The sequence below is a fragment of the Entelurus aequoreus genome, linkage group LG04 (assembly GCF_033978785.1).
Source record: "Entelurus aequoreus isolate RoL-2023_Sb linkage group LG04, RoL_Eaeq_v1.1, whole genome shotgun sequence".
Lineage (NCBI taxonomy): Eukaryota > Metazoa > Chordata > Actinopteri > Syngnathiformes > Syngnathidae > Entelurus > Entelurus aequoreus.
Genome location: NC_084734.1, coordinates 10,467,312 through 10,486,551, shown reverse-complemented (window position 1 = coordinate 10,486,551; position 19,240 = coordinate 10,467,312). Strand labels below are relative to the sequence as shown.

Below are 19,240 nucleotides of genomic sequence, written 5' to 3'. Positions count from 1 at the left end.
GTATTTTAAACAGACACTAGATGGCGCCAGTGAGCATCAGTAAAATAAAGTAAAATCAGTAAAATGAAGAAGAAGAAGAAGCAAGGGGTATTTCAAACGGACACTAGAGGGCGCTAGTGAGCATCAGTAAAATGAAGAAGAAAAAGAAGAAGCAAAGGGGTATTTCAAACGGACACTAAAGGGCGCTAGTGAGTATCAGTAAAATGAAGAAGAAGAAGAAGAAGAAGAAGAAGAAGAAGAAGCGGACAGCAGGCGGCGCTAGTGAGTATCAGTAAAATGAAGAAAATAGAAGAATCGGACACTAGACAGCGCTAGTGAGCATCAGTTCTTCCCAACGGTGTCAGTCGCCTCCGTCGAAGAAGAACCCACTTCCGGCCAAGGAGCGCCCTTTGGTTGTGTTCCTGGGCGCAGTTTATCAGACATTACTGCCATAAAGGAGTCTTCATTAATAGGACAAAAGAGTCTTTATCGCTCACTTTAGAGCCACAGAGTCCCCAGCGAGCGTGTGGATGTACAACTTGGATGTTAAAGGAGCTTCTTGATGCACAACTTGGATGTTAAAGGAGCAAAGGATGTCGGTGGTGTTTGACGGGAGTTCTCTGAAAGCCATGCAGGGCTCACACACTCACACTCTACTCAGGTAATATTATATACTTTATATTATATATACTTTATATTATATACCATGCAGAGCTCACACACTCACACTCTACTCAGGTAATATTATATACTTTATATTATATATACTTTATATTATATACCATGCAGAGCTCACACACTACTCAGGTAATATTATATACTTTATATTATATATACTTTATATTATATACCATGCAGAGCTCACACACTCACACTCTACTCAGGTAATATTATATACTTTATATTATATATACTTTATATTATATACCATGCAGAGCTCACACACTACTCAGGTAATATTATATACTTTATATTATATATACTTTATATTATATACCATGCAGAGCTCACACACTCACTCTACTCAGGTAATATTATATACTTTATATTATATATACTTTATATTATATACCATGCAGAGCTCACACACTCACACTCTACTCAGGTAATATTATATATACTTTATATTATATACCATGCAGAGCTCACACACTCACACTCTACTCAGGTAATATTATATATACTTTATATTATATATACTTTATATTATATATACTTTATATTATATACCATGCAGAACTCACACTCTACTCAGGTAATATTATATACTTTATATTATATATACTTTATATTATATACCATGCAGAGCTCACACACTCACACTCTACTCAGGTAATATTATATATTATATACTTTATATTATATATACTTTATATTATATACCATGCAGAACTCACACTCTACTCAGGTAATATTATATATTATATACTTTATATTATATATACTTTATATTATATACCATGCAGAACTCACACACTCACACTCTACTCAGGTAATATATTATACTTTATATACTTTATATTATATATATTTTATATTATATACCATGCAGAACTCACATTCTACTCGGGTAATATTATATATTATATACTTTATATTATATACCATGCAGAGCTCACACACTCTACTCAGGTAATGGTATATACTGCAATATTATATACTTTATATTATATACCATGCAGAACTCACACACTCTACTCAGGTAATATTATATATTATATACTTTATATTATATACTGCAATATTATATACTTAATATTATATACTGCAATATTATATACTTTATATTATGTACTGCATTATTATATACTGCAATATTATATACCATGCAGAACTCACACACTCTACTCAGGTAATATTATATATTACATACTGCAATATTATATACTTTATATTATATAATGCAATATTATATACTGCAATAATGATATACTTAATATTATATACTTTATATGATATACCATGCAGAGCTCACACACTCTACTCAGGTAATATATTATATATACTTTATATTATATACTGCAATATTATATAGTTTATATTACATACTGCAATATTATATACTGCAATATTATATACCATGCAGAGCTCACACACTCACACTCTGCTGAGGTGAGGGCTGCAACAACTCTTTATATTATATACTTTATATTATATACCATGCAGAGCTCACTTCTTACCATAATATGTTACGTTAACATACCAGGCACGTTCTCAGTTGGTTATTTATGCCTCATATAACGTACACTTATTCAGCCTGTTGTTCACTATTCTTTATTTATTTTAAATTGCCTTTCAAATGTCTATTCTTGGTGTTGGCTTTTATCAAATACATTTCCCCCAAAAATGCGACTTATACTCCAGTGCGACTTATATATGTTTTTTTCCTTCTTTATGATGCATTTTCGGCCGGTGCGACTTATACTCCGTAGCGACTTATACTCCGGAGCGACTTATAGTCCGAAAAATACGGTAAACTTGGCTCTAAGTTTGACTAGATAAGACAAAAGTATGGAACTGCTAATTCGCGCTCTGGTTTGAACTGATCAACAATTTTAATGTGATTTCCATAACAATTGTACGGGTCCCGGGTGGGCTGGAGCCTATCCCAGTTGACTTTTGGGTGAGAGGTGGGCTACACAATGGACACAAATAGAAACACCACTATTACACTGATGGACACTTTATAGTTGCCAACTTCCTGAAGAAACCCCAGGAGAGACCTGGTCTTGACACGCTAACCACAATTCCAACTAACTCCCTAAATCAGGGGTCACCAACCTTTTTGAAACCAAGAGCTACTTCTTGGGTACTGATTAATGCGAAGGGCTACCAGTTTGATACACACTTAAATAAATTGCCAGAAATAGCCAATTTGCTCAATTTACCTTTAACTTTATTTTACTATTAATAATTAATGATATTTACACTTAATTGAACGGTTTAAAAGAAGAGTAAATACGAAAAAAAATGACAATTAAATTTTGAAACATAGTTTATCTTCAATTTCGACTCTTTAAAATTCAAAATTCAACCGAAAAAAAGAAGAGAAAAACTAGCTAATTCGAATCTTTTTGAAAAATTTAAAAAAATAATTTATGGAATAATTTTTCCTGATTAAGATTAATTTTAGAATTTTGATGACATGTTTTAAATAGGTTAAAATCCAATCTACACTTAGTTAGAATATATAACAAATTGGACCAAGTTACATTTCTAACAAAGACAAATCATTATTTCTTCAAGATTTTCCAGAACAAAAATTTTAAAAGAAATTCAAAAGACTTTGAAATAAGATTTAAATTTGGATTCTACAGATTTTCTAGATTTGCCAGAATCATTTTTTTGAATTTTAATCATAATAAGTTTGAAGAAATATTTCACAAATATTCTTCGTCGAAAAAACTGAAGCTAAAATGAATAATTAAATTAAAATTAATGTATTATTCTTTACAATAAAAAAAATTAATTTACTTGAACATTGATTTAAATTGTCAGGAAAGAAGAGGAAGGAATTTAAAAGGTAAAAAGGTATATGTGTTTAAAAATCCTAAAATCATTTTTAAGGTAGTATTTTTTCTCTAAAATTGTCTTTCTGAAAGTTATAAGAAGCAAAGTAAAAAAATTAATGAATGTATTTAAACAAGTGAAGACCAAGTCTTTAAAATATTTTCTTGGATTTTCAAATTGTATTTGAGTTTTGTCTCTCTTAGAATTAAAAATGTTGAGCAAAGCGAGACCAGCTTGCTAGTAAATAAATAAAATTTAAAAAATAGAGGCAGCTCACTGGTAAGTGCTGCTATTTGAGCTATTTTTAGAACAGGCCAGCGGGCGACTCATCTGGTCCTTACGGGCTACCTGGTGCCCGCGGGCACCGCGTTGGTGACCCCTGCCCTAAATGTTCTTTGTCCTGTCAGTGGCCAGGAGCTCTCCCAGGAGATCAAGTCCTTCATCAGTGGCGTGGACACGGTCCAGGGTCGCAAGCTCAGCGTGCGAGAACACGCCCGCTGCGCCGTGCGTCTGCTGCGCTCCGTCCCGGCCTGTCGAGGAGCCGTGCTGGAGCACCTGAGGGGCGTCTATGACGAGCACGTCAACCTCTTCCTGCACACCCTGGAGACTGACAGTGATGGAGCTTCTGGCATCACCTTCAACCTGGAGGACATCATTCAGGTGGGGAGATGCAACATCTTCACTATGTCATGTCAGCTTGACAGCAAGGTGGGGTCAGCATACATACATACATATACTGTATATACATACATACATACATACATATACTGTATATATATACATACATACATAAACTGTATATACATACATACATACATACATAAACTGTATATACATACATACATACATACATACATATACTGTATATACATACATACATACATACATACATACATACATATATACATACATACATATACTGTATATACATACATACATACATATATATACTGTACATACATACATATATACATACATACATATACTGTATATACATACATACATACATACATACACTGTATATACATACATACATACATATACTGTATATACATACATACATACATATATATACTGTATATACATACATACATATATATACTGTATATACATACATACATACATATATACATACATACATATACTGTATATACATACATACATATATACATACATATACTGTATATACATACATACATATATATACTGTATATACATACATACATACATACATACATACATATACTGTATATACATACATACATATATACATACATACATATACTGTATATACATACACACATATATATACTGTATATACATACATACATATATACATACATATACTGTATATACATACATACATACATATATATACTGTATATACATACATACATACATATATACATACATACATACATATACTGTATATACATACATATATACATACATACATACATACATACATATACTGTATATACATACATATATACATACATACATACATATACTGTATATACATACATATATACATACATATATACATACATACATATACTGTATATTAGGGATGTCCGATAATATCGGCCTGCCGATATTATCGGCCGATAAATGCGTTAAAATGTAATATCGGAAATTATCGGTATCGTTTTTTTAATTATCTGTATCGTTTTGGGTTGTTTTTTTTTGTTGTTTTTTTTTATTAAATCAACATAAAAAACACAAGATACACTTACAATTAGTGCACCAACCCAAAAAACCTCCCTCCCCCCATTTCTTTCTGTTATCAATATTCTGGTTCCTGCATTATATATCAATATATATCAATACAGTCTGCAAGGGATACAGTCCGTAAGCACACATGATTGTGCGTGCTGCTGGTCCAGTAATAGTACTAACCTTTAACAGTTAATTTTACTCATTTTCATTCATTACTAGTTTCTATGTAACTGTTTTTTTATTCAAGAAAATGTTTTTAATTTAGTTATCTTATTTTATTGTTTTTTTTTTTTAAAAGTACCTTATCTTCACCATACATGGTTGTCCAAATTAGGCATAATAATGTGTTAATTCCACGACTGCATATATCGGTTGATATCGGTATCGGTTGATATCGGTATCTGTAATTAAAGAGTTGGACAATATCGGAATATCGGATATCGGCAAAAAGCCATTATCGGACATCCCTACTGTATATACATACATATATACATACATACATACATATACTGTATATACATACATATATACATACATACATACATACATACATACATACATGTACTGTATATACATATATACATACATACATACATGTGCATGTTATATCATCTAAAGCCCACACTTAAAGTTTCCACGTGCAAGATTGAATCTATTGTAACCTATTTTTATGGGCTTTCCTCTTTGTGATCTTAATTCCTGTTACACGCTGTTATACAGTATATGCCTTGCGCTCTTATTTTGAAGGCGTGATGACACGTTGGAGTGGAGCGGAGGTTTTTGTAAGAAGGTAAATAAAGTGGTCCTCGTGTAAACTGGAGCCTCCGTGTTTATTATTTTGTAGTTTCATACAGTATAGGCGACATTTATAAACCCTCAGTTACACTATTTAAAAAAGTTATTTAATAAGAAGCCAAAAAGTGCAAAAACAATCATGTCTATGTTGGAGGAGTTGTGAATGACCGCAGGGCCACAACATTAGGTACACCTGCAGACTGCAGCACGGATTTCCTATTTCATTCATTCACAACTCCTCCAACACGAACATTATTGTTTTTGCACTTTTTGGCTTCTTATTAAATAACTTTTTTAAATAGATTCAATCTTGCACGTGGAAAGTTTAAGTGTGGGCTTTAGTTGATACAACACTCCCGTCAGGGGGTGCATTCTACGACGGGAGTGCATTAATCCAGCACAACAACGGGGCATGGACTTAATTTGTAAGTAAAGGTAAGACCATAATAACGTTTTTTTTCCATTAAATATGCTTTTTTGTGTGCTACAGTTTGTATGTGTAAAGTTAAGTTAAAGTACCGGTACCAATGATTGTCACACACACACTAGGTGTGGTGAAATTTGTCCTCTGCATTTGACCCATCCCCTTGTTCACCCCCTGGGAGGTGAGGGGAGCAATGGGAAGCAGCGGCGCCGCGCCCGGGAATAATTTTTGGTGATTTATCCCCCAATTCCAACCCTTGATGCTGAGTGCCAAGCAGGGGAGAATGCTGGTATGAGCTTTTAAACATAACCCGTTAACTGCTGCCAATCAAATGGTGAATAAGATACTCTTTAGGGTTCATACGTTTGTAAATCTGACTGTGATGAAGTCCGTGCCTCACCAGCCATGAACCTCACCTTGGCGTGACAGCTGCAGCAGTGCCTGATGAATAATTGCCTGTTTCAAAGAGTGCTGCTTGTTTTTCGTATGTGGGTAACAACATTTAACTATGTATATATATTTCCAAATTGGTTCAACCGCCACCCGCCCGAATCTATTTAAAATCTATTTTTTTCGTCATGCATCCGCCCGACGGATTATCCGCGGACTCCGCGGTTGTGTCCGCAAACCGCGCATCTCTAATATACATACATACATATATATATATATATATATATATATATATATATATATATATATATATATATATATATATATATATATATATATATATATATATGTATGTATGTATGTATGTATGTAATATATATATATATATATATATTACATACATACATATATATATATATTACATACATACAAATATATATATATTACATACATACAAATATATATATATACATACATACTGTATATACATACTTACATACATACTGTATATACATACATACATACATACATACATAGGTATGTATATATACATACATATACAGTATGTGTATATATATATGTATGTGTGTGTATATGTATATGTACATATACATTTACAATAATGCAATGTCTAAATACAGTACTTTGTCATGTTGTTGTGTAGTCCAATGTGCCATGGAGAGAGTTCTTCTTCTTATTTGCTTCTGTCACTAGCACAGTACTTTGTCATGTTGTTGTGTAGTCCAATGTGCCATGGAGGAAGTTATTCTTCTTATTTGCTTCTGTCACTAGCACAATACTTTGTCATGTTGTTGTGTAGTCCAATGTGCCATGGAGGGAGTTTTTCTTATTTGCTTCTGTCACTAGCACAATACTTTGTCATGTTGTTGTGTAGTCCAATGTGCCATGGAGAGAGTTTTTCTTATTTGCTTCTGTCACTAGCACAGTACTTTGTCATGTTGTTGTGTAGTCCAATGTGCCATGGAGATAGTTATTCTTCTTATTTGCTTCTGTCACTAGCACAATACTTTGTCATGTTGTTGTGTAGTCCAATGTGCCATGGAGATAGTTCTTCTTATTATTATTTGCTTCTGTCACTAGCACAATACTTTGTCATGTTGTTGTGTAGTCCAATGTGCCATGGAGAGAGTTCTTCTTATTTGCTTCTGTCACTAGCACAGTACTTTGTCATGTTGTTGTGTAGTCCAATGTGCCATGGAGATAGTTATTCTTCTTATTTGCTTCTGTCACTAGCACAATACTTTGTCATGTTGTTGTGTAGTCCAATGTGCCATGGAGAGAATTCTTCTTATTTGCTTCTGTCACTAGCACAGTACTTTGTCATGTTGTTGTGTAGTCCAATGTGCCATGGAGATAGTTATTCTTCTTATTTGCTTCTGTCACTAGCACAATACTTTGTCATGTTGTTGTTTAGTCCAATGTGCCATGGAGAGAGTTCTTCTTATTTGCTTCTGTCACTAGCACAGTACTTTGTCATGTTGTTGTGTAGTCCAATGTGCCATGGAGAGAGTTATTCTTCTTATTTGCTTCTGTCACTAGCACAATACTTTGTCATGTTGTTGTGTAGTCCAATGTGCCATGGAGATAGTTATTCTTCTTATTTGCTTCTGTCACTAGCACAATACTTTGTCATGTTGTTGTGTAGTCCAATGTGCCATGGGGAGAGTTATTCTTCTACTTCCATATCAACTTATTTGCTTCTGCAGCCTTTCACTAGCGCTTCAACTGCCCACTTGTAACACTCCTTGGACAAATGCCTTGCTCGAGATGTTTCAGGGATTTTGAGTCTGGGAAATTGCATCAAAATTTGTAATCCAATTTATAATGGACATAGATTAATTTGCATTAATAGTTTTCCTACTACTTGTTATAATTTAAAGCCTTTGGTTTGGGCCTGTAGAGCCCTCCTGTGTCCAGGGACTTATTTCCTGAGTTTGTAAACAGTAACAAAAATGACAAAATGTTTTGATAATAAAAATACCGTACTGTTTACGTTCAAGAGCGCAATGGATGTTACAAAAGATACGTGTTTGTCCACAGGAGGTTCATGGCGTGCTGTCGGAGTTCATTCGCCTCAACCCGCGGGCTTGGGCCCCTCTGGTGTCCAGCTGGGCCGTGGACTTGCTGGGTCAGCTGAGCAGCAAGCATGCCGGCCGAAGGGTGGCCCCCCACTCCTCCGGCCTGAACGAGCTTCTCCAGCTGTGGATGTCCTGTGCTGCCACTCGTTCCCTCATGGAGGCCTACTCTCAATGCTTGGCGGCCATGCTGGCCTGGTGCCCCGACGCCTGTGTGGACGCACTGTTAGACACCTCCGTGCTGCACTCGCCGCATTTCGACTGGGTGGTGGCTCATATCGGCTCCGCCTTCCCCGGGACGATCATCAGCCGAGTCCTGGCCTGTGGGCTGAAAGACTTCTGCTCGTACGGCGCCAAGGACCAAGGGCTGGTGGTGAACGGAGTGGACAAAGGCAGCAAGGTGCCAAAGATCGGCTCGGTGGTGGGAATCCTGGGACATCTGGCGGCACACCACTCGGACAGCATACGGAAAGAGCTGCTCAGGATGTTCCAGGAGAGCCTGAGCCCTTCCAGTCCCTTGTCCCCGACTTCATCCTCCAGCTCCTGGGAAGGTTCCCCTCAGCTGCGTTGTGCTGCAGTACCATTTCTCCTGCAGCTGGCTGCCATGTCCCCGAACCTCTTTGGTGCCGTGTCTGCCGAGCTGGTGGAGCTGCTGCGCCCTCCACTCCTGCTGCAGCTGCACAGTTTGCTGCAGGGGCTCCCCAGAGAAGAACTGGACAACATGCTGGGCCTGGCCGTCCACCTCATATGCCAAAGCCCATCAGGGGGAGCTCGGGTCCTGCGCTTCCTGGCGGACACGGCCACGCCGGCCTCGGTCATCATCTCCGGCCCCACGCCGTCCCCGCACGAAGGTGTGCGAGAAGGCTGCGACAGCCTGCTGCAGATGCTGCTCTTGCACCTCCACAAGCTGGTGTACAACCGCGCAGACGGGGCAGACGGCCACCCGCATCACTCCCGTCAGCCGCAGATTGTCATCCCATTCCTGGAGGAGCTGCAGACGCACGTGGGCGAGCTGTGTGCCGAGACGCTGAGGCTGGAGAGAAAGCGCCACGTCTGGCTGCATCAGCTCCTCTGCCTGCTGTCCGTGTACGGAGGTCCCAGCGTGGCCACAGAAGCTCTCTGTCAGCTCCTCACTCAGGCCCGCAACCCCGAGGAGCTGGCCCTGGCCTGGCAGCTTCACAACAACCTCTCGTCCTGCATGGCGGGCCTGGTTGCAGCCGCCGTGGCTCACTGCGTGGCCCAGATCCACACGCACATCCTGGGAGCGCGGCAGCTGAGGCAGCTGCTGCTGAACCTGGCCACCGTCATCCAGAGTCAAGATGAAGACAAGAGAGGAACAGCAGATGCTCAGTCCACCATGGCTGTCCAGGCGGGGTCCGCCGTCTCCCTGCACCTCCATGATTTCAGCCCACTCCTCCTCCACGGCGACCCGGCGGTATCCCACGCCTCAGCGCGACTCCTGTCCGCCAGTCCGCTCCCTCGCGCCTCCTCCCCGGCACACCTGCTCCTGCTCTCACGGGCCGCCGTCGCCCATTTCTTTCTGGCTCTTCGGCGGCGAGGGGAAGCGGGGAAGGTGAGGACGGACGGCGTGCTATCTGCAGAAGCCGTGAGCTGCTCAGTGCAGCTGCTGTCCCGTTTTGCCGCGTACTCGCCCCTCACTCTCAAGGCGGTGCTACAGCAGCTGGTGGAGGGAGTGCTGCATAAAGGCAACGTCCACCTCTTTGGAGGGCAGATTGCAGACATGGCCGGCGCTCCTTTGCCATCACACTCAGGATCCCCTGATGTCGGCGCCTCCCTCTTGGATATCAACTGTCGTTTCGGGACGACGGTCAACTTCTCAGGAAGCGTGTGGTCCGTGTTCCACGCCGGGGTGATCGGCAAGGGACTGAAGACTCCAACAGACGTACCTCAGCCTGACCCGTCAGGCGTCATCCAGGTAAATACAATCTAACTAGTACACTTTCATTGTAGCTCACACTTGTCATGTCTCGTTTGCTTCCAATAATGTCTCCCAATACAGCCTTTTCCCTTCCGATACGGTAGCGATGAAGGATATCAGAATGTCACAGGACGAAATAGGGATGGTGCTCGAAACCGATTTTCCCGGTTGTTCGATAAGAAAAGAACCGAGTCCTCGGACTCGAATCCCTTTTTGAGAACCGGTACCCGTTATCGAGACCACTATAGTAAAGAAAAAGAGTTGGTTCTTTATTCAAATCCCTGGGAACGAATCCCAAATGGGCAATGTTATGCCCATTTGATTGTAGACTCTTACTGACACCTTGTGGCGATATGAAAATACTACGCGTCATTAGTCTGGGCATTTCCAGGTTGGCGAGACAGTTCAGTTCATGAGACAATTGAGAAGTAGACAAGTTGTGTTCGCTCCTACAAGCCTTGGAAAAGATGAGTCTGTAAGTAAACTGTTTAACTTGTTTATGTAACTCAATATTAAGGTGGAAAGTGGTTAAGTTTAAAACTAAGATGTTTATTGAAAACCGATTTTTGTGCACTGTTTCAATGGGTGATTTGAGGACTTAAAATGGCTGCCAGTCGTATATTTCCACCATCTAAATAGTTTCCACACTCAGAAGTATTTGTTTGATGATAGTACTGTATATTTGTGTGAAGCTAATATTTACAGTGTATTAAATTTGAGTATGTTAATTGAATCACATAGCTTATACATTTGTCATTGTGTGTATTTCTGTTAAAATAAAATAATAATAACAGTCCAGTGCAAGACAAAAGTAAAGATAGGAAAAGACAAAGCAAGATCAACAACAATAAAGAGCCTAAATGGATTAATCTGCTTTGGGACTTTATTAGACGTCTTTGATTGTTTGTTAGCTGTCTGCCTGTGTGTGTAGTTAGTATGTTCCAATAGCAGCAGAAGTGCACTTTTTGGAGAGCTGTATTATTTTCAGTTTTGTGCCCAAGGGACTGATTTTATTTAACACTATATTATTATTTATACACCTATAGTGATCACAGAGACAGGTTGTTTTTGTGTTACTGTATATATTTGTTTTTCTGAAAAATCTTACTTAATATACTTTGGGTAACAACAGTATTTTTTTATATTTTTTTTAGGGGGGTAAAAGTCAATATTTATTTATTTATTTAATTTTTTTCTTATAAAATAAAAGTGGTCTTTTGTTAAACCAAATATTGTTTTTTTTTCCATATACAACAACCTATCTGGATTCGATAAGAGAATTGATAAGGAATCGGTTCGATAATAGGATTCGATAATAGGCTCGAACTCGATAATTTCTTATCAAACATCATCCCTAGGACGAAATGATCACAGTATTAAGGCCACAGTATGATATTATTGCGGTATATGAAAAAAGAAAGACTTAAACATGCATTGTATGGCAGACATGTTTCATTACACTTATTGTAATTAAAGACAAATATAGTGCTCAAATGTTCCAATCATATTTATTACTACAAGCTAGGGCTGAAAACTGCATCATGATTTAACTTTTTTATATTGTTCGATAGCAATAATTATTGATATTTTTATGACCTACGGAAAATATGGACCAGGAGAAAAATATATTAAATATTAACACTTTTATTTCAAATGTAACATTCCTCTGATTATAATCTCCTCGCCTTGACCAAGTCTGTTTTGTCTTGGAACGTAACGCCTCGACCGAGTTTGTAAAGAACATCATGTCATGGCTGTCTTCAGTTTCCAATCATTTCTACAACTCTTATTTTTTTTGTGATAGAGTGATTGGAGCACATACTTGTTGGTCACAAAAAAACATTCATGAAGTTTGCTTCTTTTATGAATTTATTATGGGTCTACTGAAAATGCGAGGGTCAAAAGTATACATACAGCAATGTTAATATTTGCTTACATGTCCCTTGGCAAGTTTCACTGCAATAAGGCGCTTTTGGTAGCCATCCACAAGCTTCTGCTTGAATTTTTGACCACAAAATGTGTGCAGTTCAGCTAAATGTGTTGCTTTTCTGACATGGACTTGTTTCTTCAGCATTGTCCACACCTTTAAGTCAGGACTTTGGGAAGGCCATTCTAAAACCTTCATTCTAGTCTGATTTAGCCATTTCTTGACCACTTTTGAGGTGTGTTTGGGGTCATTGTCCTGTTGGAACACCCAACTGCGCCCAAGACCCAACCTCCGGGCTGATGATTTTAGCTTGTCCTGAAGAATTTGGAGGTCATTGTCCCATTTACTCTCTGTAAAGCACCAGTTACATTGGCAGTAAAACAGGCCCAGAGCATAATACTACCACCACCATGCTTGACGGTAGGAATGGTGTTCTCATCCAAACATATTGCTGGGTATTGTGGCCAAACAGCTCCATTTTTGTTTCATCTGACATCACATGGACAAAATTAAGACCTTCTGGAGGAAAGTTATGTGGTCAGATGAAACAAAAATGGAGCTGTTTGGCCACAATACCCAGCAATATGTTTGGAGGAGAAAAGGTGAGGCCTTTAATCCCAGGAACACCATCCCTACCGCCAAGCATGGTGGTGGTAGTATTATGCTCTGGGCTTGTTTTGCTGCCAATGGAACTGGTGCTTTAAATGGGACAATGAAAAAGGAGGATTACCTCCAAATTCTTCAGGACAAGCTAAAATCATCAGCCCGGAGGTTGGGTCTTGGGCGCAGTTGGGTGTTCCAACAGGACAATGACCCCAAACACACCTCAAAAGTGGTAAAGGAATGGCTAAATCAGGCTAGAATGAAGGTTTTAGAATGGCCTTCCCAAAGTACTGACTTAAACGTGTGGACAATGCTGAAGAAACAAGTCCATGTCAGAAAACCAACACATTTTGTCAAGAGGAGTGGTCAAAAATTCAAGCAGAAGCTTGTGGGTGGCTACCAAAAGCGCCTTATTGCAGTGAAACTTGCCAAGGGACATGTAAGCAAATATTAACATTGCTGTATGTACCGTATTTTTCAAAGTATAAGTATAAATGCATAATAAAGAAGGAAAAAAACATATGTAAGTCGCACAGGAGTATAAGTCGCATTTTTGGGGGAAATGTATTTGATAAAAGCCAACACCAAGAATAGACATTTGAAAGGCAAGTTAAAATAAATAAAGAATAGTGAACAACAGGCTGAATAAGTGTACGTTATATGAGGCATAAATAACCAACTGAGAACGTGCCTGGTATGTTAACGTAACATATTATGGTAAGAGTCATTCAAATAACTATAACATATAGAACATGCTATACGTTTACCAAACAATCTGTCACTCCTAATCGCTAAATCCCATGAAATCTTATACGTCTAGTCTCTTACGTGAACGAGATAAATAATATTATTTGATATTTTACGCTAATGTGTTAATCATTTCACACATAAGTCGCTCCTGAGTATAAGTCGCACCCCCAGCCAAACTATGAAAAAAACTGCAACTTATAGTCCAAAAAATACGGTACAACTCTTATTTTTTTGTGACAGAGTGATAAGAGCACGCTAGACATGCGCGGGTTGCGGACACACCCGAGAGACCGGCGGATGTATGACGAAAAAAATAGATTTTAAATAGATTCGGGCGGGTGGCGGTTGAAACAATTTGGAAATATATATACATAGTTAAATGTTGCTACCCACATACGAAAAACGAGCAGCACTCTTTGAAACAGGCAATTATTCATCAAGCACTGCTGCAGCGCACCTGGTGTCAATCAACACAACACAACAGAAGAAGAAGAAAAGAAAAAAAAAGATGGCACCGCCGGCAGCAAACGCAGTACGCGACAAACTAAAAAAGGGAATACTAAAGACCAGGGGAAAAAAAGACCAGAAATTGTTCACTGTTTCACTGTGCACCCCGCCCTCATCCCTATTTGAGCATTATAACGTTAACAAGTTAATATTCATTGAAATAAATTCAGAACATTTTTTTTACCTAACGAAAATATAGGCCTTGTCTTTCTAAAACATTTTTTTAACTTCTTAAAAGCATCGTTCTGCGCACACAAAGTGTGAGGAACGCACTTCTGATCTGAGGGCATTGGCAACAATAGTCAACACTTTCTTAATGGAAATGACATTAATATTATAATAATGATAAATAATATTATCACGCATTAATATCTCTTAGCCTCTAATGCGTGGCCAAGAGATATTCATGCGTGGCACGCATTGAATGTCTCTGCTGCATTGGATCAGTCTCCTTTCTTTAACAGGCAAAAGCTTTCTATCCTCACTAATGCCTTGCATCGTCTATATTAGATATATAACAACGGGTGGGTGGCGGGCGGGTGTGGTTTTGATAAAATGTTAGTTCGGGTGGATGGCGGGTGGATGACGACTTTTGTGATGCGGTTGCGGATGAAATAATTGCCTATCCGCGCATCTCTAGAGCACGCACATGTTGGTCACAAAAAACATTCATGAAGTTTAGTTCTGACATCACATGGACAAAGATAAGACCTTCTGGAGGAAAGTTCTGTGGTCAGATGAAACAAAAATGGAGCTGTTTGGCCACAATACCCAGCAATATGTTTGGAGGAGAAAAGGTGAGGCCTTTAATCCTAGGAACACCAATTCCTACCGTCAAGCATGGTGGTGGTAGTATTATGCTCTGGGCTTGTTTTGCTGCCAATGGAACTGCTGCTTTACAGAGAGTAAGTGGGACAATGAAAAAGGAGGATTACCTCCAAATTCTTCAGGACAAGCTAAAATCATCAGCCCGGAGGTTGGGTCTTGGGCGCAGTTGGGTGTTCCAACAGGACAATGACCCCAAACACACCTCAAAAGTGGTAAAGGAATGGCTAAATCAGGCTAGAATGAAGGTTTTAGAATAGCCCTCCCAAAGTTCTGACTTAAAGGTGTGGACAATGCTGAAGAAACAAGTCCATGTCAGAAAAGCAACACATTTAGCTGAACTGCAGCAATTTTGTGGTCAAAAATTCAAGCAGAAGCTTGTGGATGGCTACCAAAAGCGCCTTATTGCAGTGAAACTTGCCAAGGGACATGGAAGCAAATATTAACATTGCTGTCAATCAATCAATCAATGTTTATTTATATAGCCCTAAATCACAAGTGTCTCAAAGGGCTGTACAAGCCACAACGACATCCTCGGTACAGAGCCCACATACGGGCAAGGAAAACTCACCCCAGTGGGACGTCAATGTGATTGACTATGAGAAACCTTGGAGAGGACCGCATATGTGGGTACCCCTCCCCCCCCTCTAGGGGAGACCGAAAGCAATGGATGTGGAGTGGGTCTGACATAATATTGTGAAAGTCCAGTCCACAGCGGATCCAACACATCAGCGAAAGTCCAGTCCATAGTGGGGCCAGCAGGAACCATCCCGAGCGGAGACGGGTCAGCAGCGTAGAGATGTCCCCAACCGATGCACAACCAGCACTTCATCCATGGCCACCGGACCTGTGCAACTCCCCCTCCATAAGGGAGAGGGGAGCAGAGGAGAAAAGAAAAGAAACGGCAGATCAACTGGTCTAAAAAGGGAGTCTATTTAAAGGCTAGAGTATACAAATGAGTTTTAAGATGAGACTTAAATGCTTCTACTGAGGTAGCATCTCTAACTTTCACCGGGAGGGCATTCCATAGTATTGGAGCCCGAATAGAAAACGCTCTATAGCCCGCAGACTTTTTTTGGGCTCTGGGAATCACTAATAAGCCGGAGTTCTTTGAACGCAGATTTCTTGCCGGGACATATGGTACAATACAATCGGCAAGATAGGCAGGAGCTTGACCTTGTAGTATTTTATACGTAAGTAGTAAAACCCTAAAGTCGCATCTTAAGTGCACAGGAAGCCAGTGCAGGTGAGCCAGTATAGGCGTAATATGATCAAACTTTCTTGTTTTTGTCAAAAGTCTAGCAGCCGCATTTTGTACCAACTGTAATCTTTTAATGCTAGACATAGGGAGGCCCGAAAATAATATGTTACAGTAATTGCTGTATGTATACTTTTGACCCAGCACATTTGCTCACATTTTCAGTAGACCCATAATAAATTCATAAAAGACGCAAACTTCATGAATGTTTTTTGTGACCAACAAGTATGTGCTCCAATCACTCTATCACAACAAAATAAGAAGACAGCCATGACATGATGTTCTTTACAAGTGTATGTAGACTTTTGACCAGGACTGTATAAAGCAAACCTGGGCAAATGAAGGCCACATGCGGCCCGTTAAGTTTTTCAATCCGGCCCGCCCGACATTCCCAAATAATTTCTTTAGATCTTCAAGATGGAAAGTGTAGCTGCCATTATGATGTGCAGTCATGTTTTCTAATGACCGTAATTCTTCAACTATACTAAGTATTTCAATGGTTGGAATCTGAGCTTTTGCATGATATACTAGTTACTAAGGTAATCAAATTAGTTACTATGGTGATCTAATGAGTTACTATGGTAATCTAATTAGTTACTATGGTCATCTAATTAGTTACTATGGTCATCTAATGAGTTACTATGGTAATCTAAATCACAGCAGCTCAGATGAGGCACTAAGCAGGGTGGGTGGGAAGCGTTTCCGCATAGTTTTTCAAGAGCGGGCAGCCTGAAATGCGGAAGGAGATTTTTACAACAAAGTTCTAAAGCTTAGTGATGTATCAGATATGTCAGATTGGTGTGGGTTGTTTTTTTTTACCCTTCGCGTTCATATTTCGCTGTTTGTTGCATTTTGTTGTGTGATTGTAAAATATGTCGATGGAGAGGGGGTGTGAAGTTCATATGTTGTCAATATTCAGTGTTTTGTCGTTCATAGTTAATATTGTAGATCCCACTTCCTTTATTTTCATGTACATTCTGGGTGTCTCATTCAGTAAAAAAAATTATAATTCCGTTTTTTAAGGCGGTCTGTCATAAAGTTTTTAGCATTCAGACATTATTGTGAGGTTTTGTATTAGTGTTCCTAAAAATCAGATATACCGGCCCCCAGACACATTTTTTTCTCTAAATTTGGCCCCCGAGTTAAAATAATTGCCCAGGCCTGGTATAAAGTGTGAGTGTACTAATTGTGTGTTTGTCATCTCTTCAGAACATCCAGACTCTGCTGACTGTCGTGGTCCAGTGTTGCAGCTCCTCTGGTCTCAGCGGCTCACGGACGCCGTCAGACCCAGACGAGCCCCAGCCCATCAACGCCGAGGCAGCCAAAGTGGTCGCCGTCACCCTGGTGGAGAACGTATGTCCGGACGTGGCCAACGGGGAGCTGTCCTGGCCTCCAGAGGACCACGCCCGCACCACGGTGGAGCGAGACATTCACATCCGCCGCTGCTTCGAGGCCCACCCTGTGCTCTTCCCCCTGCTTCAGGTGGTGGCAGCAGGGCGCCCGGCTCTGTGCTACTGCTCGGCCATGCTGCGAGGCCTCCTGGCCACCCTGCTGGCCCACTGGGAGGCGTGTCGCGGGGCCTCATCCACGGACTCCTGGTGGCACCTGCAGGCCTCCTGCCTCCTGGTGTCCTGCATGGGAGAGGGCCAGCTCCTGCCTCCTGTGCTGGCCAACGTCCATGAGGCCTTTCCCCACCTGGCTCCCTTCGAGGTGCGCCTGCTGCTCCTGGCGGTCTGGGAATATGTGAGGGCCAATGGTCCCATGCCTCAGAAGTTCATCTTCAACCCAGAGAAAGGTCTGTTCTGCAGGGATTTCTCTCGGGACGGTGACGTGGCGCGATACGTGTCGCCCATCCACAGTGTCCTGCACAAGAACATCGACAGACTGGGACACCTGTGCTGGAGATTCCAGCTCTGAGAGACATTGCTTCATGACTCTAGGAGTGCTGGAGGTTTCAGCTCTGAGAGACATTGCTTCATGACTCTAGGAGTGCCAGAGATTCCAGCTCTGAGAGACATTGCTTCATGACTCTAGGAGTGCTGGAGATTCCAGCTCTGAGAGACATTGCTTCATGACTTTAGGAGTGCTGGAGGTTTCAGCTCTGAGAGACATTGCTTCATGACTCTAGGAGTGCTGGAGGTTCCAGCTCTGAGAGACATTGCTTCATGACTCTAGGAGTGCTGGAGGTTTCAGCTTTGAGAGACATTGCTTCATGACTCTAGGAGTGTTGGAGGTTTCAGCTCTGAGAGACATGGCTTATTGACTCTAGGAGTGCTGGAGGTTTCAGCTCTGAGAGACATGGCTTCATGACTCTAGGAGTGCTGGAGATTCCAGCTCTGAGAGACATTCCTTCATGACTCTAGGAGTGCTGGAGATTCCAGCTCTGAGAGACATGGCTTCATGACTCTAGGAGTGCTGGAGGTTTCAGCTCTGAGGGACATGGCTTCATGACTCTAGGAGTGCTGGAGGTTCCAGCTCTGAGAGACATGGCTTCATGACTCTAAGAGTGCTGGAGGTT

General features: G+C 40.2%; 1 protein-coding gene across 1 annotated transcript; it reads left to right on the top strand.

The window, feature by feature from the left end:
• The first annotated feature begins 294 nt into the window (after positions 1-294).
• ints5 (integrator complex subunit 5) lies at positions 295-18,769 on the top strand. The gene is made up of 4 exons (XM_062043420.1): positions 295-640; positions 3,897-4,149; positions 8,879-10,849; positions 17,932-18,769. Exons 1-4 carry the CDS (start codon positions 555-557, stop codon positions 18,637-18,639), a joined length of 3,018 nt encoding a protein of 1,005 aa, XP_061899404.1. The 5' UTR covers positions 295-554; the 3' UTR covers positions 18,640-18,769.
• The last annotated feature ends 471 nt before the right edge of the window (positions 18,770-19,240 follow it).